Consider the following 26,237-nt stretch of genomic DNA (forward strand, 5'->3'; position numbering starts at 1 on the left):
AAGCTTTGAAGAGGTTTTACAAAGGTATGTCATGAAACTTATTTGTTTTCTACAAGAGCATGCTTTATATTTTGCCAAAATTAATGAATTAGAGTGTTTAGATGATCCTTGTTGCTTCCACTGTTGTTGATACATTCCTACAGATAGTTCAATTATATAAACAATAGAACAAACCGCTAGATGATCGTGTAGACGACAGTTGATTAGAACTAAACGATCGTATAGACGAAAGCTAAAGAGCTAGATGATTGGATGCGGAGCTAAACGATCGTGTACACGATGCAATAGGAACTGCACAGTCGTGTAAACGATACTTAAGTAAATGCTAAACGATCGTAGAGTAAGAAAGGAACTAGATTGTTGCGACGAGTTGCAGGTGAACTATTGGACACTTCAATAACTCACCATCGATTTCCTTAATCCTTAGGTTATTTATGTGTAGTCAAAATCCACTTTGAAAGGCAAGTAGTGAAGTCATTGGAAACATTAATAGGAGGGAGAGTTAGTTATTTTAACCACAGAGTTGTAAATAATGGTATCGTAGCAAAAGGATAGGCTAAAATAATCCTTAACCTTAACACATGTCTCAAATGTTAAGTGAACTATTATACTCTGCGAAAGTTTCCTCTCGTAATATGAGTTACTACCCCTTGATCACTTATACTACCCTAAACATCTTACTACATTTTCCAATTGAAGTGGAATATTACTACCAAAATTGAATTGTACATCCAAAATAGCCCTAAGAAGACATGATCCCAAGTGGATACTTGACAAGTACCCCCTCTTCCGGGTCCATCACAAGGGAAATGAAAACCAAGATTTGCTTTATCTGGTATCAGACGCAAGCTACAAGAAAATAGACACATTTTAGGAGTATCAATACCGTTACATGAATCATTAATGCATAAATATGATGTAACAAAAAATTTGTGGTTCCTAACGGAATAGGTAACAAAGGAACTTTGCCACCCACTACCACTAGATCACCACCCCCCAGGTTAACCTAGTGCCTATTGTTGCACCGGGGGCCATTATACTAAGTGCTAAAGCATGGGTATTTTGTATCCATTGATCAAAGACGGGTTGTAATTGTATAGCGGTATCTGAAAATATATCTTCGGTAACTTTTTACTTGTTCAAATACAAATTAAGGTGAAACAAGATTAGGAACAACAAATCTCTTTATGATAAACATATTCATTTTGCAAGTTCGCTGTTACAGGTAGTTCCTACAAAGGATCGGACTAATGACGTATACAATACTTGAATTCTCGATGTAGATGTTACATAGTTGGTTCTTATTCTTCAAAGACTACGAGTGTAATAGGAGCATTCGTCGACAAAAGGATCACCCTAAGATGGGGAAAATTAAAAGGATATTGTCCTTTTAGAAACTATTTAGGAAAATATTGTTGTTTTCAAACTATTTGTAAAAATATTGTTTTTTTTTAAAAAATAAGTTGAGGGTTGAAAATTTGACCTAGATAGGTCGAATTTTGAACCCTCGACCTTCCTTTCATTTGTACGTCGAACTTTGAACCCTCGACCTTGCCCTTCCTAACATTATTATTAAGTATTCCTTCCAAAGCTTGTTGAATAATTTTTACGGATTCTTTTATCTTAGCAAGTCTGACTACGAGCTAATGAATCTCCTTGTTTTTGCCACTGAACTTCCCAATCAAATTCGAGAGCGAGATTAAGAGAGACAGCGAGATTTTGAGAAAGCGAGATTTTGATAGAGAGTGAGAATACCGTACAAATTTTTCCCTTTTTTTCCTTTTTAATTATTACACATTCCACCTTCTTCTTTCTAATCCTTTCTTTTTTTTCTTTTTTTCTTTTTTTTTTAATTTTCTATTTTATAAAAAAAATTCTAAAAATATTTATTATTTTATTTAAACTTTAAAAAGAATATATTTAAAAATAATAACTCATAAAAATAAAAAAATATAAATTAAATATCTCATTTATATAAAAATTATTACAAAAATCAATGCGTCCCACAAGGCGGACGTCGTCGATTTCGAGCTGGTTGTCGTTGTCGACTTCGAACTTGAGGTTGCTCGTGTTCTTCTTGATGTTGCTCTAGTATCTCTACAGGCGCTTCATAATATAAATATTCATTATGCTCTCCACGACCCCGACCATGTCCATGCATGTATGAAGACGAAGGACCAGCCTTTGATTCATAATGTCCTGAACCAAATGCTGGCATCATCATCATCAGACTAACATAATCAGTTTGACTCTGCGTCTGCATCATAAGGGGCAACTCTTCCACATTATGTGCAACCTCATCAAACTCATCCTCTTCCCGAACAGGTCCTCTACGTCTAGGAGCTGGTGGAGGAACAATAGGTTATATTGTACATATAATGAATTTCCTTCATATAGCTTAGTTGTCACTACATATAGCAAGAACATGATCGGATAACCGCGACCTCACGGAGTCTATGTTGTTCGACTTCTATGAATTATAAAATAATTAGACAATATTTAAAATAAATTTAAATTAAAAAAAATTAGATAATATTCATATCTTACCAGATGACCCACAGCTGCGCTCCGGACGAGTGACGTAAGCGCCTTGTGATATTATTATACCAATGAATATATTCTGTGTGACATTGTGTTGTTCAAGAAACCCCCACTGTAATAAACCTTGCACGATAGTTGCCTACGCAATACCAAATGTGCAACTTTTTCGGACACTCTCCAGTCCTTAGGTCAAATATCATGCAGTAACGGGTTCAGTATTATAAGGCGATGGGATATCCTACTAAAAACCGCATTTGTCTCTACCCTGTCAGGAAGATGCCACCTCACCAATGTGAAACATAGTAATGAACTCATTGATCGCCATAGTTTTGACCATTCTTACAAAAATTAGCCATAGTGCGCTGGAGAACTGTCTCTCGATGTCTGCAAGATATTTCTCTATAGTACGATCTCGCCATACAACATATGATCGATGAATGGACTGGTCACAACATCGGATCAACAGGTCCCTGGGTTTAAAGCCATGATCTGAAAAAATATATATATTAAAATTAACTATAATTTAATAGTAGAGAAAAGTGTGAGGGTAAAAGAATATGTAAAACTTTATTGATTACAATAAAAAAAAAAATTGAATATACAATAGATTATTATAAAAAAATTGAATATACAATAAATTATAATAAAAAATTGAATATACACTAATGAATATATAAAACAAAATTATTTATTTTTTAATCCCTACATATCTAGAGCCCGTCTTAGTAACGAAGGACACTTCCTTCGATTATGTTCTACTGGTTTACAAAATCACATCGTTGTCAAGTGGTTGGTTCTGTCCAATCCATCTCGTTGTGAGAACGTGAACTTTTCGGTCTACCAGGTTTCTCAACAACGATGGATCAGGATGTAAGAATGCATATTGGTGCGTGATCGCAAATCTTCATGCGGTATAGAGGTTGAAATTGAGGAGAGTAACATTCAGCAACGTTGACAATTTGTAGTAGTCCTCAATAAAAACTTCGTAGTTCATGTAAAAATGTGAGCAACCGGCCATAAAATTGCGAGCATAGAAATGTCGAATGCTTGCCACTTGTTACATGAACAGTACCGGTCGGACCTGTTTAGCCTCAATATTTGAAAGTTTCTTTTTGGTAATGAGACTATGACTCCGTCTTCACATGAACACACTTCATACCCAATATCGTAATGATTGTACTTCATGTTTACTAGATCGTGCAGCCCATTTAATTTATTTGTCGTGTGTATAACTGTGATTTTGACTCCAACTTAGTAAATTATAAATATGTTTAAATAACATTATAAATATATATATATAAATCAATTAATAATAATAAAAAAAATAATAATAATAATAATATTACGGTGTATTTACTTGACGCTCCAATGCATCCCTTAATTTCTTCTCTTCTTTTCTTGAAATAGTTTCACACATTTGAGAATGTTATCTGAGGCAAGGAGCCATTTATAGCAACTTCGAGCTCCTTTGAGGACTCATATTATGCACTCTGATAGATTCTTTCATATCCACCCATATCTGAATCCTCCCAACATTGCTTGAGTCCATTGCTCTAACTAATTTGTCAAAAAAATTCAGACAAGCTCCGATATTTTTGAATCTTCATTGCTTTGTTGAACTTGATTTGGAAATTGACACCCGGAGATTAAACATAATTTTCCGAAATGAATAAGATTTAACTTTTTATTGAAATTGCTGACCGAAGTGTAAGCCAGAAACGAATGGTGACATTTCAGTCACCGTCAAACTTTTGGCTGGGATTTGTTCACTCTGCAATTATAACGCAGCATGTAGATCTGAAATTAAAACAACCTCTTCGTGTGTTACAATTTCTCTGCAGGTGTTCAGGAACCCCCATGAGTCTGTGGACTTTCATTAGCAACGGCAAACCAAGTGGAAGTAGATGGTCGTCATTGAGTCAACTGATGTAAGAATCAACAGTTTTCCCTCTACATTGCGTACAAAGTGGACGCATCATCTAATGATCGAGCCGAATTCTTAAAAGCTTCTATACAGGACCAATGCCCAAAATACAGAATTACGGATAACATGACCTTCAGTAAGCGTTTCTTTAACTCTCCACTCTACTCATGTTCCGGGATTGGTCTGCTTAACCATATATAACCACCTAGGCAACAATTTGTAAGACTTATCCCAATCACCGAACACTTTAGTCAATGCTTTTCTTTTTCCCTCCCATACCCTATGGTAAAGAACATGACATCCAAACTTTGATTTGATGTCGGAGTGCAGTTGTGCTGATAGATGGTTTTTCTCTTACGGCGTCATAACACTCCAGTGCAATCATTGATGAATCCAATTACACATGACTTTGACTTAGTTCTGAATAAAAATATGTATATTGCTCATCATACTTAGTGATCTCGAACAAGCCATGCGATTTTTTCTTTATTGCACGAAGTCTCCACTTGTAACCTTCCTCCCACTTCTTACACCGAATTGTCCAAATCATCGGTGTAGATTCAACAACCTCGTATGGTGCGTGACACTTTATAGCAAAATATTTGACCGCGTGTTGTAGCATTTCCTTGTCTTGACAAATCATTCCTTTATACAATTGCATATTGTCAACCGTCCACAGGAGCTACAATTGGGTCATGTTCTCGAATGCTATCCAATACATTCATATCCAAATCATTGAATGTATCTGAAAGCATCTCATGTTCATGACCATCGAAATCCAACTCTTCAAATTCGTCATCCGTTTCAGTTCTGAAGTCTCTGTACAGGTTGTTAGCCACCATATCTTCATTATCACATGGCGATGCAATTGACTTCGGATCAGGATCGATACATTGAGTTGGATCTTCAAACTGGTTAAATGATGTATCGGGATTCACCCCTATCATATTTACATTTACATACAAATGCACTACATTTGGCACTGGTATTGCCATTGAGAACATCAAGTTCATAGCTTGTGCATTCGAAATAGAGAATGGCATATATCTTATTGATCCTAGTGGTTCTAGATTGGGATGTCTATATATTATTTCTATCTGATTTGCTCCCATATCTATACTAAGTAACGTCCCAATCATTTGAATGAATTGTTTAAATACAATTCCACTGTTCACATTTATGGTAAAACTCCCACTTGGTGGTTGGTCATACTCAACTCCATCAATACCATCAATCATATTACCATTTGTAAACAACAAAAGTCCCAAGCATTTGCCCTGCCATTTTCTAAAAAAAAAAAGAAAAAAGACAAACATCAATTTTTTGTATTATATTTTTTATAAGAAGTATATTAAAAAATATTTAAATTTTTTAGTTTATAAACATAAACTTTTTAAGTTTGAATGAACATCAACTTTTTAAACATAACAAATAAATTAAACTTTTTATAACTATTTTAAACATAAGCAATAAATTAAACTTTTTATAACTATTTTTTTAAAATAACAAAAAATTAAACTTTTCAAATTAAAAATAAGGTAAACTTTTTAAACTATTTTTTTCAAATTTAATACAAAATAAAAAATTAAAATTAAATTAACTTTTCAACTATTTTAAACTATATTTTCAAAGTTAATACTAGAAAATATCAACTTATCTCAATAAACATAAACAACAATAATTTTCATATGATAAACTAAAATTTCAAACTATTTAAACTTTTGAAACTATACTAAACTTGTTAACTATCACAATAATTTTGTATTAACTAATAAATATCAACTTCTTAAACATAACAATAAACTAAACAATTTTAACACTATAAACATCAAAGTTAATACTAAAGAAATCAAATATCATATATGAATAAACTAATTTCAAACTATATTAAACTTTTGAAATAATACTAAACTTCTTAACTATCAACAATAATTTTGTATTAAACTATAAATATCAACTTCTTAACATAACAATAAACTAAACATTTAACAACTATAAACATCAAAAGTTAATACTAAATAAATCAAATATCATAAGAATAAACCAAACTTTTCAAATATCATAAGTTCACTCACAGATTCGACGGTAATTCTCTTTTTCCTTCAAAGTGACAACGTTCGCTCCTTTTTCCTGTTATTTGTTATAATGACAACAATTACAAAAAAATTAAATAAAAAAATAAAATAATAAATAAGACAAAAATAAAAATTTATAATTATTCTTAAAAAATATAAATTTTAGTAGAGTAAAGAACCAGTATAGTTTGTGGTGAGAATAATTTGTATTAAACAAAATACAAAGAAAGAGAATGGAATGGAAATGGGAGGAGAGGAATATGATTTCGAAGGCTTATTTTCGAAGGTAGTGAGGGGGTAGTGAGCTATGAAGGGGCATGTGAGCAAATCAAGGGGAGAGAGTGAGCAAAATCAAGGCAGTGAGTCTTCAAAAAATTAATCGGGGAGTGATTGAGGAAAATGAAGAGGATGGTGGTTTAAAAGGATGTAGGTCGAGTGTTGAACACTCGACCCACGGGTTTAGGGTGGTTGAAAAGCATTAAGGCTATGGCAGAGGGGCATGAATGCGTCAATGAATGCATGGAATCGGAGCAGGGAATCGGATAACGTCAATGCATGCAGGGAATCGTGCAGGGGAATTGAGAGTAGGGGCAGCTTGGTGATATATATGCACTTTTTCAGACTTATGAAAGTAAAGAAAGTGAAGACCGATTTTCATGTGGCAGACCACGTCAGCTGACTGGTTGGTCGTTTAATCCATGTGGCCAAACTCAATCTCGCTCTCGCTCACAATCTCGCTCTCTCCTACAATCTCGCTTTCCATCTCGCTCTCTCCTACAATCTCCTTCTCTTACAATCCGCTTCACCCACTTATCTTCCTTGTTAAGGGTTGAAGTTTCGACTTATGTATGCCAAAACTTCAACCTTCGACAAGCGAGATTCCTTCGAGATTCCCATCTAGAGCGAGATCCTCATCACAAAATTAGCGAGATTTTCTTTTCCTTGTCGAGGGTTGAAGTCGACCCTAATTTACATATTGTTTCCATGTTTTTCTCTGTTTGTCTAATTCTCAACGTTCGACCTCTACATTAGTCGAATCCTCAACCCTCGACTTCTAGCCTCGAAATCCCAAAACAACAATATTTCTCTAATAAGTTTCAAAACAACAATATTTCTCTAATAAGTTTTGAAAACAATAATATTAATATTAAAGGTCCCCCTAAGATGATCATCACATAGCTAGAATCTAGAACAAAATAATAGAATGTAAATATTCTATAGAATATATACATTATAGAATTAGAAATTTTAGAATCAAAATAATAAAAAAAATCACTAATTATAATTATTATTATATTATTCATTATAATAATAACTTAGTTATAATTAAAAATTGATTGGTGCCCCAATCAACCCAGAGAAGAAGAAAAGGAGGATACCTACAATCGGGCATTCTACCCAAAAACAGACCATTGGAATATCAAATTCTTTTAAGGCATTTTCGGATTTTATTACTTACCATCAAAACACCATAAATGCTCCACTTGTAAAAAGGAAAGAGTTTACAAAATCAATTGATAGTTAATATCAGAAGATGCAAGAAAATGGTGATTTGCCTAGTTTAAACTGGTTGTTGTAATATCAAATATTATATAAATTCACATTTTCAAAAAATAAATAATACTATATATTATATATTAGGGTAATTACACCGATAACAATTTTAGAGATAATAACTAAATGTATATCAACATTCTTTAAGGAATTATATATATAACAAAATCTTGATAGATTCGTGTTAATGATAGATTCCTATTAGTGATATTACCTACATTACTAGACTTCAAGAGCTGAATTTAAATTGTTATATTTACAATTTTTCTTAGTGTCATCTAACACCAAAAAATTTAAGACGGATTGATATATTTGCCCTTACCCATATGTAGAAGTTCCAGGTTTGGGGCATTTTTGAAATCATGGTTTTCTATGGACCTCTTTAGCCGAATGTTTCAAAAATCTCCAGAAATTAAATATAATATAGGAGAGAAATGGAGTGAATCAAGGTATTTGACATGGAGAGTGTAAGAAAATATATATCAAAATCTAATACATTTTTAAGAAAAACTTGGAACATTTATGAAAGTAGGATTTTAAGGTGACCCACTATTTGCTAAAAATGTCGAAATATTGATAAAATATTGATGTCGATGGATATTGAAACAAATCTTGAATATAAAAAATCATAAAAGATATTATGTTGATATTTTTTTTCATACCCAATTGTTTTTCTTTATATATAATGAAAACATCGATTCATCTGGTAACAATAAACTCATAAATATGAAAATGCCAGTCTAATAAAAATAAAAAATAAAAAATAAAACCTCAAATGAAACTTGTGAGGATCTTATAATGAGCGTCCTATTGCTATATGACTCAATTTGACCAATCTAAGATTGTGAAATCAAAGTCATAATGTCAACTCAGAATTATCTAAATTTACCTTATTTTTTACATATTCAAGTGATTCAGAATTAATAATGAAACTGCCATGATATGACAATTAATAATCGACCAAAATTTCTTAACACAAACGTTTAACATATTTTTTCCAAACTACTTTTGATTAAACAAACATTCAAATAGATAATAAAAATTTGAAAACTCATCATCCTCAGAATCCCCTCCAAAAAGTGGGAATGTTTTTCCTTCCTTCAAAGTAGAGAGAGCGAGAGCTCTTTCTTCATCCAGAAAATTGCTAGAGATCACAAAAAACCTATTAAAAGTGTAACATTCAAAAAAGAAAAAAAATAAAATAAAAAAATAAACTTCGTATGACCTATAATAAATTTCACAACCCGTGAAAGATGTAATAATATACACACGGTTGAACTTAAGAAAAATACAAATCCTTGTTTATGTGATTTCCATTTTTGTTGACTTGTTTCTCTTTCCCTTGAATGTTTCTAAATTAATAAGATGCAAAACTCAGCCTCGAAAGTTCATATAGATACATCAACTAACCTCATGGAACTACTTTCAGGGGGCCTGAGTTTATTGGCTTCTGCAAGACTCTCACTGCAGGCATACCATCGCCACCATCATTTCCGATCCGCCATGATCTATCCTTCTTTCTCTGTGGCTTCTTGTGGTGTTTATGAGATGCCTTAGGCTTCTTTTCATTGATATTTGGTTTGGCAAGTCCATTAGCCAGGTCAAATGAATCAAGATAATCAACCACTTGTTCAAAACCAGGGGCATTTTCATCATCCACGTTTGAATCTTCAACATCATCTGAGTCTGAATCATGTGTATAGGAGAGCTCGAGAGTTCCAGCATCTTCTACCTGAATATGATCCTCATTGGACATTCCTGGGGGCAATTCAAAGTGGGGAATCTTTCCATCAACGTAATCCTTCAAAATTTGGCGGGAAGCTCTAGTTTCATCTGGCAGCCCACTAGATGCAACATAACCACGAGAGATGCAATACGCTTTCAAAAGTTCTGATGCTAGGGGTGGTCGAGATTGTGGCTCATAAGGTTTTGGTTTTGGCAATTTGATTTTGTACACATCCTCAATCACATGCCTTGGGACTCGATCGGCAACAACCTGAATAGCCTCTCTATGCTCTGTCATTCGATCAATAGGCAATACTCCATAAGCAATCATTTCGTATCTCGAGCTTGAAAATGAAGGAAACACTAAGCCAGGGCAGTCACATAGCGTAAGCTTGTCAGAAATGATCAATGTTTGGAAGTGCTTTGTCTTCCCAGGAGTAGAGGTAACTCCTGCTCGTTTTTGGCCAACTAAAGCATTAATTGTTGAGCTCTTTCCAACATTTGGATACCCAACAAATCCCACCATGACACTACCTGTCGATTTTTCATTCATATTTCCTCCTACAGAAAGATTGTCTGACCGGCTTGTAGAATTAGTGATTGATGTTGTCCTCCTCTCAACAATCTGTTCAGCCTCATACTGTAAACGAGCCAGAAGTTCGTCCCGAGCATATATTTTCGTATCAGGATCATCCACACCACCATTCTGGGATTCATTTGTGTTCCACCGGCTGCTAAGTTTTTTCCCTTCCAGAGCGGCAGAAGCAGCTTTAGCAGACCAAAACAGATATAATATCTCATGCTGACTGAAAAATTCTGCCCATTTCTTCCTGTTCATAAGAATTAACATGGAATGTTTATATGTTAAAAGACTGCACTAAAACAAAGACAAAAATGCCACTAGTGATCACTAACCTGACAGAGTAGGGCAGCAGATCTGCCTTGTTCACAAGAAGCATTGTCCTTTTGTGATGATCAACCTCTCTTGCATATGCCTGACGTAACAACAAAATCAGACCATGAACAGACAAAGGAGATATGTTGCAAACTAAGACAAGCATTAGAATCATAAAGAGGACAAGATGTTTAAGTCAGCACTCATCCTTGTTAGTAGCCATTTTTATTCAAATATTCAAAGGTAAAAAAACAACTTAATGAACATAACATGCCAGATAAATGTTGCGAAGTAGAGAAATACAAAATGTTATAAAGAGATTAAAAATCAAGTAAATGATTAACAGTCCAATAAATATAAAATATTTCAACTGAAACATAATATACTATCATATAATTTTTCAATAGTAGATTGAACTTTCATCGAGAAGAAATGAAAAATGCAAGGGCATCAAAAAACCAAAACCACAAAAGGAAACCTGCCTCTGTCTAAAGAAAAGGACTCCAATGAAGAACAAGACCTAAAAAAATAATTACAAAAAGATTTCATCACGGACGCCTACAGAGAAACTTAAAACCTCACAAGGGACTATCATATGATTGGAAGAAAAGGAAGAATATATAACAAAAAAGAGTTAAATATTTCTCATTCAAGTACTTCATATTCTTTTTCAGAACTAACAAAAATTACATAAGATCTTCACACCAAGTGTATAACTTCTGTTGGAGTACTTAGACGTACAGCATGTGTTACAGAGTCATGGTATCAAAGGGGTACTCATATTTCAGATACTAAAATTTAGTCAGACATGTGCGTGCAACACAAACATTCATTTATTTTGGCAATAAAATATTTATAAAAAAAAAGAAACAAAAAAGGAAACAAAAACAATATATTAGCTAGTTCACAGCTCATTCATTCATTCTTTTCTAAGTCTTTTTTGTGAAGAATCGAACTTTCAATTGACATTTTTTCTCTTCTGGTATAAAATATAAACCTTACTCCATATAAATGAGTTAAACATTCTCCAGCATAAAACTCAATCAGAATATAAATAGAAAAATAGAACATTATAGTAGAAAAAGAAATAAAGAATACAATTCACCTCCAGGTCAGGGCAGCGGTAGAATAAAGGGTCTCGAGCATCAACGACCATCACAAGCTGTAAAGGAACAAGAAATCAGCATTACAACAAATAAAATAATATCGTGATGGAGGATGAACTAACAGTTAACATGATTGTACATGCCAATCAAAAAGGGAGGTACTAAAACAATTATTGAAAAGGGAAGATTTAAGAGCTAGCTGGTTATTGGAATCAATTATTGCTTTCTGTAAAACTTGAGGAACTTTTTTTAAGAAACATATATAGTAGCTAGCTCATATTCACTTCCTAGTTTCCATGTACATTAGATGTTATTAAAACGGAAACTACAACGCCAGTTAATAAATTTCATAAATGTTGTTCAGCTTTTTGTTGGGCCTTATTTGAAGCCTAAATATCAGTTGTTATGGTTAAATGCAGTAAAAGGCTTACTTGCCAAAATATGGTTTGAGAGAAATCAGAGAGTTTTTCAAAAAAAGGTCTCTTAGATCATTTTGAAGCCTCTTGAATTAATGCCTCCACTTCATGTTCTCTTTCTAACCTTCTCTTAGCTCTTTGCCAATTTCTCCATTCAGAACTTGAGCTTAAATTGGAATGCATTTGTTTTTCCAGCGTAGTTATGATGTTTTATGTTTTGTAGTTTAGTTTTTTGTTTGTTTGGATGTTTCTTTATATTTTGAGCATTAGTCTCTTTTCATTATTTCAATAAAGAGCATCATTTCCTTTGTAAAATAAATAATAAATAAAATGCTTTTTTATAAGAAAAGTAGAATACACTCCAACAGTTATATGAATAATGTCATACTAAAGTTTCATATCGAGTTATATCAATATGCATGGTAATGAAATAATAATTTAGGACAAAAATTGCTGCACTGCCACACTGGAACTCAAGGTAGTTTTTTTATTTATTGTAAGTTCAAACTAAGAAACTTTCAGATGGTAAACTTTACACTGATACATTGATTTGTTACTCTAAACTTACCACACTCAGATAGGGAAAAGGATGAGCCACTCTCAAACAAAAAAGAAAATAATAAATTACTAAAAACAATTCTTACAAGATAAAGAAGAAACGAAGCCTATAGATTTAACATATCAACTCCAGAAATGGGCAAATTACTCGACTTGAATAAGAGAAGAAAAAAATAACAAGCCCTCCTCTGGAGAACCCAACCACCAAAGGAATCTCCCAAACTCTAGCAGATGCCCATGTGATAAAGTGTAAATTATCTAACCCTCTGTATGATTTGTGATTGTTGATCATAGAAAATGCCTTTATTCTTTTTGTATGGAGGAACAATAATGGTAACAACAAATTATGTTTAGTTTAAGAAGCATGGTTTGAATGAAAATTGAAAATTATATCAGTCATCATCAAAAGGTAAACATCACCTTACCAAATCACATCGTTCAACAACCCGCCAAAGCTGTCTCCATATATCTAGGTTTTTCTCAAATGGCGTAAGAACAAGATTTTCATTCTCCTCAAGTCTAAAACAAGTAAGCTTAAACACATAAGAATGCTATCAATGAACAAGAATACTTGAGAACAATTTAAATATATGAGTTTATGTGCTAAGACCAGAAGAATCAAAAAGAAACAAGAACATCTCAGTCAGAGCAAACCTTGCAAGGCTCCGACGCCATATTAAGAAAGATTGTCGCTCATTATCATCAAGCTCCTCTGCAGACATCCTAACACTCCAGGGAGGCCTAAAACAAGAGAGAGATTAACTAGCTGCCCAACCAAGTTTCCAAAGAAAAACTTGCATAAATTTGGTAAGGATAATAGACAAACCTACGTGGAACTCGTAGACTACTGGCATGCAAAGCCTCCTCTATCTTCTGCTGCTCTCTCCTTTCCACAGGAGTCATTTCACTTCTGCTTGAACTTCCATCCCTAATAGCAAACAAAGCATAAACCCAATAACAAAATCCATTAGCAAAACTTCATTCATAATAAATACCCTTCTAATCCGTCCATGAAATACATCTAACTCAAACAAACTATTGCCACTTTCTATGTTTGAAATCCAATCAAACTTTACAGCTCGGGGATCAACACTTTCAATCAAATACTGTAAATCCATAACCTCAAAGGTACCAGAAGCTAGAGGAACTTACAAGTTGATAAGAAAGTTCGGAGCAGGGTTATCGATGGAGAAGAGGCGCTCCGCCTCATCTGCTTGTTGGATAACAGCATCAATGTCACTGACCTCTGTGACTGACTCCAAAACCTTTTTTTGCTGAGATTTGTAGAATCTACCCTTCTCCTTAGATTGCTGGATCATTTGGTTATGTTGCTTCACAAGAGCCCGACCTAGCCCCATCTTGTCGTTCTTCCCCATCGCCAAATCCCAACACACAGCCTAATGCAACTATCTCTTCCGGCACTTCTATTTCCTTAGGTATTGATAAATGGCGCGAACCCCCTGTTTGGAACCCCAAAGAATCATTACATGGTTTTGGATTGGAAAAGTAGACAACATAGATGGCCTAAATCGTAACAAACTGACTTTCTAAGACCCCCAACTAGGGTCACTACTTCATGCATGACAACTAAAATAGAACACCTCTAAAATACTTTAGCTTTATATAGTGGTAAATAAGAGAATCACACATAAAACTCTTCACTTTAAAAAGAAACAAATACTTTTATTTTGGGATCCCATACCATACGTAAAAACAAAATCAAGTTCTTCACACTACTTAAATAAAAAAACTTCAGTACAAAAACACCACAAAGTGCTAAAATAATTTTACAAGATAATTAACAACCATATGTGAAACATAACATCACAATTAACAACCATATGTGGAACATAACATCACTAGCCTATAGCACCATCAACAAACCATCTTGCCATGTGCCCTAAACGTTCCTGAAAAAAAGATTTTAGAAAAGATTGAATATTATAAGTAGCCCCTCTAATAGGGTCAGACATGAAATCATGCACACACAAATAGACATGTAACATATGCAATGTGAGACCTTTAACGTTTCCCATTTCATTTCATTAAAAAAAAAATTCGTGCCCACTGTGGACAAATAACTCATTATTTTTTGTGTACGGGCTTTTCAATCAAAATTGACATATTCCATCGTAATAAAAAGTCCTGCTTAATGAACATACATATCATAGACATTATCAAAACAATTTGGTAAGCATCCGCCCACCTAAACATCCATTCATTATGGGTAGGCCAATAACATAGTCCAAACTCATTGGATATTCCAAAAACTTAAAAAAAAACCCAAAAACTTCTCATACAAAGGAAACTTAGCCACAAAAATCCGGCCTTAAAGGATGGTGTACAGGTACGATGGACTCCGACGGCGGAAACTGGCAGCGAACGGCGGCGGCAAGAGCTGACTAGTGGAAGCCAAGGGGCACCAACACTGTGGGTCTAGCAAACACGGGCTGGAGAGAGAGAAAAGAAAGGACTTCCAGCGGAGGCGCGAGGGTCAGCGAGTGAACGGAGGAAGGCGGTGCTTGTGCGACGAAGGGCGTCTGGCGGTTGTTGCTAGCGTGTGGTGGAGACGGCGGCGATTGGAGCTACAGAACGAGGGAGGGAGGGAGATTTTCGTGAGGGGCTGGCGGCTGCTACTGAGCGTGGAGGGTTTGCGAGAGAGGAGAATCACGAATTGAGAGAGTGGGATTCACGCGTTGTAAATCGTGAAATCGAGCTTAATTATTATTTATTTATATTTAACTTCACTTTAATATCTATATAAATCCCAAATCTTTCCTCCATTTAAATCCAAAGATCAAATTTGTTATCAATGAGTTCAAATTATCTTATGGCTCTAAACATCAAAGTTAAATGAAAATAAAGCTCAATACTTTTAAAATAATTAACTCTAAGTCTACCTAAAGGATGTCAGAGTCTATTTTCAGACACTCTAAATAACTCAAATTATAGTGCATAATAATCGATATCTATTCGGCCAAATCAGCCTAACTTGTTGCACACCCTTAATCTATATCTATTCGTAATTGTTCCTCTCTCTCTAAATGTTTGATCTTCTTCAAGCTACATAGACTTTTCATTTTCTCACGCTATAAATATGGATATTTCTAAGTTAGACTCAAATAACATTCATCATTTTTTATGCAAATTACAATTTTGTTTTCTCTATTATATATTCTTTTGTCTTGGCATGACTTCATATAGAGGATTTATTTCCCAATGTGTTGTTTGTTCAAACTCAAACTTTGTGCATGGATTGATGATTCGGATGTTGAAGTATGAAATAAAGTTGTCATTCTTTTTCTTTTGTTTGTTAATGTCATGGACGTAATCATGATTGTCGTTAGTATTATGTAAATCGTGAACGTAGTTATGATTGTTATTGAATATATATATATAGTTTTGATTTCTTCCCGCCTTTCGTTCACATTTTTAATCACCTAAGGTTGAGGATGTTAGAAAAACCTTTCTAAGTATGTATATCTTTCTTAATAATAAGTTCTCAATCCATCTAACCAAATTTAATTATAAACTCATAATATCAATCAGGCTTGAATATAAAATATTGTTTATTTATTATTTGCAAAACGGTTAGAATTCTAAAAAAAAAAAAAAAACAAAGTGCAAAATACCATTCTTGGGTTTAGGGTTATATTGCTGCTAGTGTTGGAGAATTCCTCATGGAAGGTTGAATGTTTCTCATTGAAGAAGAAAGATAATGCACACAAGAATGGTATTTTGCAGCTCTAACAAAGACAATACATTTACAAATAATAAAATATGATTGATTTAGAAATAATAAAATAATAAAATAACACATTTACAAATACATATGGTGGGATAGGATTGGTCTAGCTCTAACAAATAAGATTCCCTTTTGTTATATGATTATTCTAGAATGTTGATGACATGTCTCTATTGACTATATTTGACTTGGTGACTTGGCAATCTACTTGGTCTTCCTTAATATCCCCCGGAAATGAGAGGGGAATGCAACAACTTCGAGTTTGGATCGTAGATTGAAGAACTGAGTGCATGTTAATGTTTTTATAAGACAGTCAGCGACTTGATCTGAGGATGGTACATATCTTATATCAAGGTGTCCCTTCAAAACTTGATCACAGACAAAGTGGATGTCGATTTCAATATGTTTCGTTCAAGCATGGAATACCAGATTGACAGCTAGTGCCCCAACACTTAAGTTATTACACCACAGGATTGGGATAGACTCTGTTCGCATTCCAATTTCTCCGAAGAGTTGTTGGATCCAAATTATTTCAGTTGAGGCATGAGTTAAAGCTCTATACTCAAACTCCATGCTTGATCTTGCTACAACTGACTGTTTCTTCAATGACCATGAGACAAGATTTTCTCCAACAAATATGCAATAAACCGTGACGGACTTGCAATCTGAGAAGGCAGAGATAGTCAGATCTGGCCCAGGTTGAATATAAATGCCACAATGTTTTGTACCACTTATGTAGCGAAGCTCTCTTTTGACTGCTTGCTAGTGAGCATCTGTTGGTTGCTTCAAGAATTGACTGAGATGATTTATCACATATGTAATGTCAGGTTGTGTTATTGTTAGATATTGTAGGGCTCCTATTGTGCTTCGATAAATGAAGGTATCTTTGAGAGGTGTGCCTTCCGTAATGGACAAATGTTTATTCAAAACACTTGGGGAAGGGGCTCGTTTGAGATCATGAAGTTCAAGTTTGTTGAGTAAATCAACCACTCCTGATTGAGTATTACCCCATTTTCTAGATAGTGAAGTTGCACACCTAGGAAGTAGCTTAAGATGCCCAAGTCCTTAAGGGCAAATTTGGAGTCCAACACACTGATTATTTTAATTATTAATAGCTTGTCATTGCTTGTGATGATAACATCATCAACGTATACCAGTATTAAAATCAAGGCTGCTTCATCTCGATAGATAAAAAGAGAGGTATCAGACTTTGCATTTTGAAATCCTAATTTGTTAAGGCTTTCTTAAGTGTATTGTTCAAAGCCCTTGGAGCTTGTTTAAGGCCATAAATTGCCTTATTTAGTTTGTAGACATAGTGTGGAAGGTTAGGATCAACAAAGCCTTGTGGTTGACGCATATAGACCTCTTCATCAAGGATTCCATTCAAGAAGGCGTTATTAAAATCCAATTGACGTAGTTCCCATCCTTTTGAAACTGTTAAGCTGCTTACAACACGAATAGTGGATGCTTTGACTACTGGGCTAAATGTCTCAAAAAAATTGATACCATGACTTTGATGAAAGCCTTTAGCCACGAGCTGCACCTTATAACATTGGACAGAGCCATTTGGATTCCTTTTGATTTTGAAGATCCACTTATTTCCAATAATATTCAGAGATGGTGATGGAGGAACTAATGTCCATGTGTTGTTTTTCATGAGGGCCATGTATTCGACATTGCCTATTTCCACTGAGTAGTCTTCAAGGCATCATTTACTCTTGTAGGTTCAGTAATAGACTAATCTTTTGATTCACGAGAAGCCAAAACTTTAGGCTTGAAATATGTCTGCCTTTTCTCGAGTGACCATTGGGTGAGTAGGTAGTTATAGTGTAGGTCGTGGGTCTGGGATGGGCACTACTGTGGGTAGGAGGGGGGGAGGGGCATTATTCGTGGTGGTCAGGAGTGAATTGTGGTGAGGTGGGTGATGAAGGTTGTGATTGTTGACATTGAGGTGACCTGTGAATAGGTGACATGTTGGCTGGGTCTGAACAACTCATGAAAGGTGAGGCTAATGCAGTTGGAGGATTCGAACTGTTGTGTGCTAGTTGTAGGGGTGACTTTCAATGGCAGTGGGAGAGGGAGATAGTATGGATGAGCATGGTACTAAGGTAGAGGTGGTATATGTGAGATTGAGGGAAGCCAACTGATGGGACTCGTTGGTGAAGAAGGCATATGTGACATGCTTACCCTATTTTCTGCAAAGGAAGTCTTAAACGAGAATTCTTCTTTATTAAACACAACATGTCGAGAAAGAAACACCCTACGAGTTGAACTCAAGCATCTATATCCTTTATGATTCATACTAGGCCCTAAATAAGCACACTTTTCAGTACGATAGCTCAATTTATGGGGGTTATATGGTCTCAAACAAGGGAAATAAGCACAACAAAAAATTCTCAGATTCTCAAACTCAAGTTTCTTCTTGAACATCAATTCAGTAGGTGACTTACCTTATAGTAATGGTGTGGGTAGGCCGTTGATAAGAAATGTGGAGTACATGAAGGAATCTCACTAGTAACACAATAGAAGGGATGCTTGTGCTAGCATGGTGAGGCCAGTGTCCACAATGTGCCTATGTTTTCGTTCAGCCTTCCCATTTTAGGCAGAAGTATAGGGACATACGTATTGTGAATAGATACCCTGTTGATGACAAGCTTGATGTACCTTTACATATTCTCCACCATTGTCAGACTGCAATGACTTGATTGTGGCATTGAACTGAGTTTTTATCATAGTAATGAAAGGCAACTAGGGTATCACTTTTCAATCACAAAGGATAAATCTAGGTGTACTTGCTATGATCATCCACAAATATCACATAGTATTTATAGCCATCAGTAGGTAATAAAGGGGTTGGACCCCATAAGTTAGTATGTATGAGGTCAAATAGTGTAGAGGCTCTTGAGTTAGAATTAGGAAAAGCTAGAGAGTATGTCTTGCCATATCTACATGAGTCACAAAATTGAAGATCTTCATTAACTATTATAGGGAGATTACAGTTCTTAACAACAAAGTCTAATATTCTTAATGATGGGTGACCAAAAATCGTCTATGCCAAACTGTCTTAGATACCATATTTCTATTAGATATAGCAAGTGCAGACATATTGTTATTTTTGTGCACTGACTACAATGGAACTCTATTCTCTATAGCCTTTTTACTTGAACCAACTTTTGCATCTTTTAATTGATATAGCCCATCTTTAAGCATTCCCTTTAGTATGAAAGAAAAGTGTCATTTCTTGTTAAAAAAACAAATTTATATTGTTTTTATTGTTTTCATACTTATTTTGAAGTTAATTGTTGTTTATTTTCTTACGTATTTTGAACTTTGATTTCCATTAAGGTAATACTTTAAGCTTCAATTAGAATTAAAGTTTTTTTCTAAAATTATTTCTCTTGTTTATTAAAATCATATTTCAAAAGAGATCTATCTGTTGGGCTTTAGGCCCAATTACTTGAAGAAATTGATCCAGTTTATTAAGAGAGGTAGGTAAAATGCTTGATGGAGAAGAGACCACGATGAGGTCTTGAATGAAGGACACGTGCGCTGATTTCTTTTTCTCTTCTACTGTGTGGAATTAATCAAACTACAAAAAAGTTATTGTGGCCAAAACTCTTCTCTCTCTACGACTCTACTCTCTCTGACTCTCTTTCGTTTATTATGAGATTTGTAAGGTAAAAGTTGAAGTTCTTTAGCATGAAATTGATGATGAAGAAGGAGAAGAAGAAGATGAACCTCTCATGTACGTGGTTCAGCCTGAAAATGCCTATGTAGGGAAGGGAAGAAGAACTTTTATTAATTCTTTCAAGATAGGTTTTTTAACTCTCCTTTTACAAATTTTTTAACTTGTATCTATAAATGTTCGAAAAGAGCTACTTATATATGTAGTAGATCTGTTACAAGTTTGTTTAGAGACTGTTATAAATTTGATAAAATAGCCGTTGAGATCACAACTTCTTCACTATCCTTACATCTGCTCGTTCGACCAGTTTGATTGATGGTCCAGGATCGTTGGGTTAGTTGCAATCCGACCAAATCAAACGAGTGCTTGAAGAAAGTCTCTTGGAATTGTAATTTTATTGAATCAAAGAAATTATTTGAAAATTTGAGCTTTTATTCTAAATGAAATTTTTAGTATTTCAATAATATCAAGACTTTTGAAAAAATTAATCTCAAAGAAAGAGAACAAATAAATGATTAACATAGATCACCGTCAGTAGCCACATACAAAACATATTAATGAGGCAATCAAGATTGCAAAGATGAAAAGATATCTTCAAAGCTAAGATCTTCCTGTAATTAATCCAAAGTTAATATACCAACACAATACTTTCAACTTTACTCAAAATATCTGCATCAAAATCGTAGGGAGAAATATGTTAGCATAAATACTTTAGATTTATATTGAATAGATATAACCCTAGGATCATTCATACTAAATTGCCAAGAATAACACAACGAAATCCATCGCAAAATTAACGACAATTATAAGATGACTATTGTCTTCCTCAACCAAAATTCCAAAGACTCTAAGTGAGATCTTTCTCTAGATGGGATTCAAGAAAGGTCGAGATCTTATTGTTTTGATATATAGGGGACCATGGCCCTAAGGTCTCTTTATATACTAGTTCAATTAGGGTTCTCACTAAATCCTAATTAACTTGGAATAGGCTTCTACCCATTAAGTCCATACTCATTTAGGAATCTAGGACCTTAATTAATTAGATCAATAGAGTCCAATCTAATAAAATAACCCAATGTGATAAATTATTAATCTACGTACATAGCTCATACTTTAATTAAACATATTATTACTTAAATACGTTTAACATTCTCCCACTTGGACTATGTCGTGTACCTGATATAGTTAAAATTACATAAACCTTAAGCGCACATAAAACAGGTTATTCCAATAATAAATTTCCCCTTTAGTTCAATCTGATCCATCTTCTGTGCTATCATAGAATCAAGGCAGCTTTCGTCACTACCTTGTAACTAAACTTTCCTTGATCACCAATTCTAGTACATTCAATGATATCGATCAAGTATGGATGTATAGCATGGAAACTACATGCAAAGTGATCTAGATCATGTCTGTTTTCAACTGGTCTAAATTCCTTTGTGAGATCATTCTTAAAAACTTTTATGCCAAACTGCATGCATGATAAACAAGTTTAGATAATAAAACATAAATCATCAACTTTATTATATATAAAAAATAAACAAAATAAGGTCAAAGAACATTCTCAATAACAAACTCCCACTAAACCATGGAATTAGAAAAGTGACTAACGCCCATGTGAGCAACATGCTCATGAAAATCTTTAGGTGGTAAACCTTTCATCAATGGATCTACCACTATAGAATTTGTTCCTATGTGTTCTATCGAAATTTGACCATTCTAACCATTTCTTTAATAACCAGAAACTTCGCGTCTACATGTTTTGACTTCGTATTACTTCTGTTGTTGTTAGAATACATCACTACTGACTTATTGTCACAACATAATTTTATTGGTCTTTCTATGCCAACCACTATTCACAGCCTAGTGACAAAATTTTTCAACCATATTTCATGATTGGACGCCTCATAATATGCTATAAACTCTGCAGCCATGGTAGAAGAAGTCATAAGTGTTTGTTTAACACTTTTCCAGGATATAGCTCCTCCAACCAATATGAAGATATAGCCTGAAGTGGATCGCAAAGTGTCTTGGCATCTAGCATAATCATAATCAGAATACCCACTGATCTTCGAAAAGTGAGCATATAATCTTTTGTTCTTTGTAAATACCTCATAACTCGTTTGACTGATTTCCAATGATCTATCCCCAGGTTCCTCAAATATCTGCCTAACACTCCAACTATGAACGCAATATCTGGATGCGTACATACTTGAGCATACATTAGATTTTCAACAACCGATGCATAGGGAACCATTGACATCTCCTTAGTCTCGAGTGTGGTCTTGGGGCATTGACCTAAATGAAACTTTTCACTTTTAGCAACTGGGGTATCTCCTGATGCACAATCTTTCATGTCAAATCTATTCAAAATCTTTTCAATATAGTTATTTTGTGACAATCTCAAGATATCTTGAGAACGATCTCGTAGTATTTTAATTCCTAATACTGAAGAAGCATCACCAAGATCCTTCATCTCAAAATTCTTTTTAAAAAATTTCTTAGTGTCATGCAATAAACCTACATCATTACTTGCTATGAGTATGTCATCGATATATAACACAAGAAAGATTGATTTACTCTCACTAAACTTGTGATATACACAATCTTCCACTATATTCACCTCAAAATCAAAGGAGGTTATCACTTCATGGAATTTGTGATACCATTGATGAGAAGCTTACTTTAGACCGTAGATGGATTTCTTCAATTTACACACCATAGACTTTGAATTACTAGACACAAAGTTTTCTGGTTGCACCATATAAATCATCCCATCAATGTTCCCATTGAGAAACGCAGTTTTTACATCCATCTGGTGTAGCTCTAAATCAAAGTGAGCTACCAATATCGTGATTATCCTAAAAGAGTCTTTCGATGAAACCGGAGAGAAAGTCTCTTCATAATTAATGCCTTCCTTTTGAGGAAACCCTTTACAATAAGATGAGCCTTATATCTTTTGATATTGCTATGTGAATCCCTTTTGGTTTTAAATACCCATTTATAACCTATAGGTTTCACCCCTGATGGAAATTCGATAAGTGCGCAAACGTGTCTTTCATGGATTTTATTTCCTCTTCCATAGCATTTATCCACTTTTGAGAGTTAGAACAGAGCTTGTTGGAAGTTGATTGGATCATCTTCCATTACGCCCATATCCTCCTAATGTTCTTGAAGAAATACAATATAATAATCTGGAATTGTACTTCTTCTTTCTTTAGTGGATCTCCTTAGTGGCACTTCTTGAAGTTGTTGAGTTTGAACTTTAGGTTCAACAACGGGGACTTCAATGTTGTCTTGTTCTATAACTGGTTCAATAGTGAAGTCAGAAATTGGAGCCTGAACATCATTTATAACCACATTAGGAAAAGAACTAATTTCTCTTCAAAGACAACTTTCCTTATGTTATCTTCACCCCAAGCTCAACATCCTCAAGGAATCTAGCATTTCCAGTCTCAAACAATGATCTAGAAGTGGGATCATAAAACTTGAAATCTCGAAGCACTCAGAATACACAACAAAATAGCAGCTAATAATTCTTGAGTCCAATTTTCTTTCATTAGGCCTGTAAGACCTAGCTTCAGCTGGACAACCCAAGATGTGAAGATACCTAATACTAGGCTTCTTTCTTGTCCACAACTCATAAGGGGTTTTAACTACTACTTTACTAGGTACCCTATTAATGATATATGTTGCAGTCTTTAGTGTCTCACCCCATAGGGATTCTGGTAGAGAAGAATGACTAATCATATTTCTTACCATAACCTTAAGTGTTCTATTTCGCCTTTCTACTACACCATTCATGCTAGGTTTGCCTAGTATAGTGTATTACGGGACAATTCTGAAGGAAATTGACACTCGAGATTTTCGTGAGTAGCGGAAGCAAGACTATTCCACATTACAATCATGAATCAACATATATTTATAGTCAACTTCAAAGCAAATGGTTATGCGATTATACAGAGAAATGACAGCATGAACGTCTCAAAAGTACAAAGGGAAAACTGTACAAACAATGGCAGAAGCGTCTCCACGATCCGTTGCGTGACTTTGATCGAACAACAGCAACCACGAGCGCTCGATCTACACGACCGTAACACTGCACGAACACTTCGCGCTCGTCCTCAACGATCTCCTCGGTCACGAACTCCTCTGCAACACGAACGAACACCGCGCTCATCCTCAGCGACACGAACAGCCTCCAGAAAACCTCGACGATGTCAAGTTGAGTCTGACACCACCAACAAGGCGACCTTGGTATTCTCGATGTGAGAATTTAGAGGGTGGGCTCTGTTCATACTTGGTGTGAGGCAGACGAAGGAAGAAACAACGATCGAGTACATGACTGGGCAAGTGGGAGAAGTCGGAGACCTATCTCATAGGTCGATGCCCAATAATTTAGATAAAACTATGCGATCGTCTAGCAAAAGCTATGCGATCGTTTAGCTCTATCATTTAGCTCGGTCTATTGCCTACAGACTCTAAACGATCGTTTACCTTGGGCCAGCGATCGTCTAGCAAAGTTATGCGATCGTTTAGTAAACACTGCACGATCGTTTAGCTCGCACCTGCATGATTATTTAGCTCGTCCAGCCGTAGTTTAGTAAATCTGTATTTACTTGACGACTTACGTGAGTTTCTTTTCGCGGAGAGAAAACTAAAAAATTCTTTTAAACTTTTGTAAAAAAATTCTTTTCAAAATAGAAAACCACTTTTCTTTTAAACTCACGGTTACCATGATCTAATAACCACCTACTACTTTGGTTATTTAAAAGAAAAAGTATTAATTATCTAATAATTAATATTATTATAATACTATATTTATAACCTATAGTTTTAATATTTCATCTTGTGAAACATATAAACCATAGTTCTTTTTCTATTCCATGGTACTTAATGTAAATCTCATTTACATCAATCCTCTACTAGATGTATCTTATACATCATACCGATAATATCATATATAATCAAATATACCTCTTGTCAATTTGAATATTTCAAATCAACACCAAGAACTGACCCTCGACAGAATCTAAGCTATCAAGGTGATCTCATGAACCTGTAGATCCAAAGCTCCAATGGTACGTGAATAACTTACTAAACTATTTAGTCACGGGATCCACCATCCGTTAACTGCCAGGCACTCCACTAAAAACCGACAGCTAAACTCTCCTCACTACAGGATATATTATTAAGTGGTCCATTTTTTCTTTTAAATCCAATTCAGGGCAGGTTTGTGGGAAAACAAAAAAAAAAAAACCCCCTTCACCCAAAACAGGGATTATCCCCCCGCTTTTTTCCGTAGGTACAGCTGGGCCAATAATCATTATGCCCCTGTAGTTACATCTGTCTTCTTAAGTACCACTGATCCCTCTAATGAACATAAGTCATAGTCTTACTATGACTGAGTCTTCTCTTCCAAAGAGAAGTTATGGCCACTATGTTCAAACCTTGAAATCAGCCCTTAAGGGAGCAATCTCTCTACTTATCCCTATTTTGGGAAAGGAGTGAATTCCATCTTGTGGATTGAGTTCCCAGCTCCCAGATCAGACAAGTCCCCAAAAAGGTGGCATGTTGAGTTAGCAATATCACATCCCGCTCCAGATTACCCTCTTAACCTGGATAGAAAGGTGACTGCAACAGTTACCAACCCTTTTGCTGGCACTTACTGCCTATTTAAACTGTTAAATTTTGCTCAAACCCTGAATATGTACATATCATTAATATACGAACATATTAACTCAGAACTTAACACATTTACATTACAGGATTTCGCAGCATTGTTCATACATGAATATTACAACTTAGTGAGCCCATCTAGAATACTAGTCACTAAACAGACACATGTGTACTAACTATTATAGGTCTTCAATTACGCTTCCTTCAACCTGTTTCTTTGAGTGGTAGAGCAAAAACAGAAAAGTCTTTTGGGAACTGACCACTACCTGAAAGGAAAACATTTGAAAACATGAGCTAGAAGCCCAGTGAGTGACTTAATAAAACATAAATCTCG

General features: G+C 34.8%; 1 protein-coding gene across 4 annotated transcripts; it reads right to left on the reverse strand.

Annotated features, from left to right (window-relative positions):
• Positions 1-9,151: 9,151 nt before the first annotated feature.
• Positions 9,152-15,504, reverse strand: LOC120073173 (GTPase LSG1-2). 4 transcript variants are annotated; one of them, XM_039025838.1, is made up of 8 exons: positions 15,140-15,504; positions 13,947-14,254; positions 13,621-13,722; positions 13,449-13,535; positions 13,220-13,313; positions 11,820-11,876; positions 10,735-10,814; positions 9,152-10,649 (listed from the first exon to the last, which is right to left on the reverse strand). In XM_039025838.1, exons 2-8 carry the CDS (start codon positions 14,168-14,170, stop codon positions 9,506-9,508), a joined length of 1,788 nt encoding a protein of 595 aa, XP_038881766.1. In that variant the 5' UTR covers positions 14,171-14,254; positions 15,140-15,504; the 3' UTR covers positions 9,152-9,505. The 4 variants fall into 4 exon arrangements, with proteins under 4 accessions (XP_038881766.1, XP_038881765.1, XP_038881764.1 ...); XM_039025837.1 differs by having other exon boundaries at positions 15,123-15,504; XM_039025836.1 differs by having other exon boundaries at positions 15,095-15,504.
• Positions 15,505-26,237: the final 10,733 nt, after the last annotated feature.

Source organism: Benincasa hispida, chromosome 3, assembly GCF_009727055.1.
Source record: "Benincasa hispida cultivar B227 chromosome 3, ASM972705v1, whole genome shotgun sequence".
Lineage (NCBI taxonomy): Eukaryota > Viridiplantae > Streptophyta > Magnoliopsida > Cucurbitales > Cucurbitaceae > Benincasa > Benincasa hispida.

What these genes read in the sequence shown, in the direction of transcription:
- LOC120073173 (XM_039025838.1), bottom strand. Translation starts at nt 14,170, where the DNA reads ATGGGGAAGAACGACAAGATGGGGCTAGGTCGGGCTCTTGTGAAGCAA. An exon ending in TTGTTGAACGATGTGATTTG is followed by an intron (nt 11,877 to 13,219) that starts GTAAGGTGATGT and finishes GTTCCTTTACAG; the next exon opens with CTTGTGATGGTCGTTGATGC. An exon ending in CTGCTGCCCTACTCTGTCAG is followed by an intron (nt 10,650 to 10,734) that starts GTTAGTGATCAC and finishes TCTTATGAACAG; the next exon opens with GAAGAAATGGGCAGAATTTT.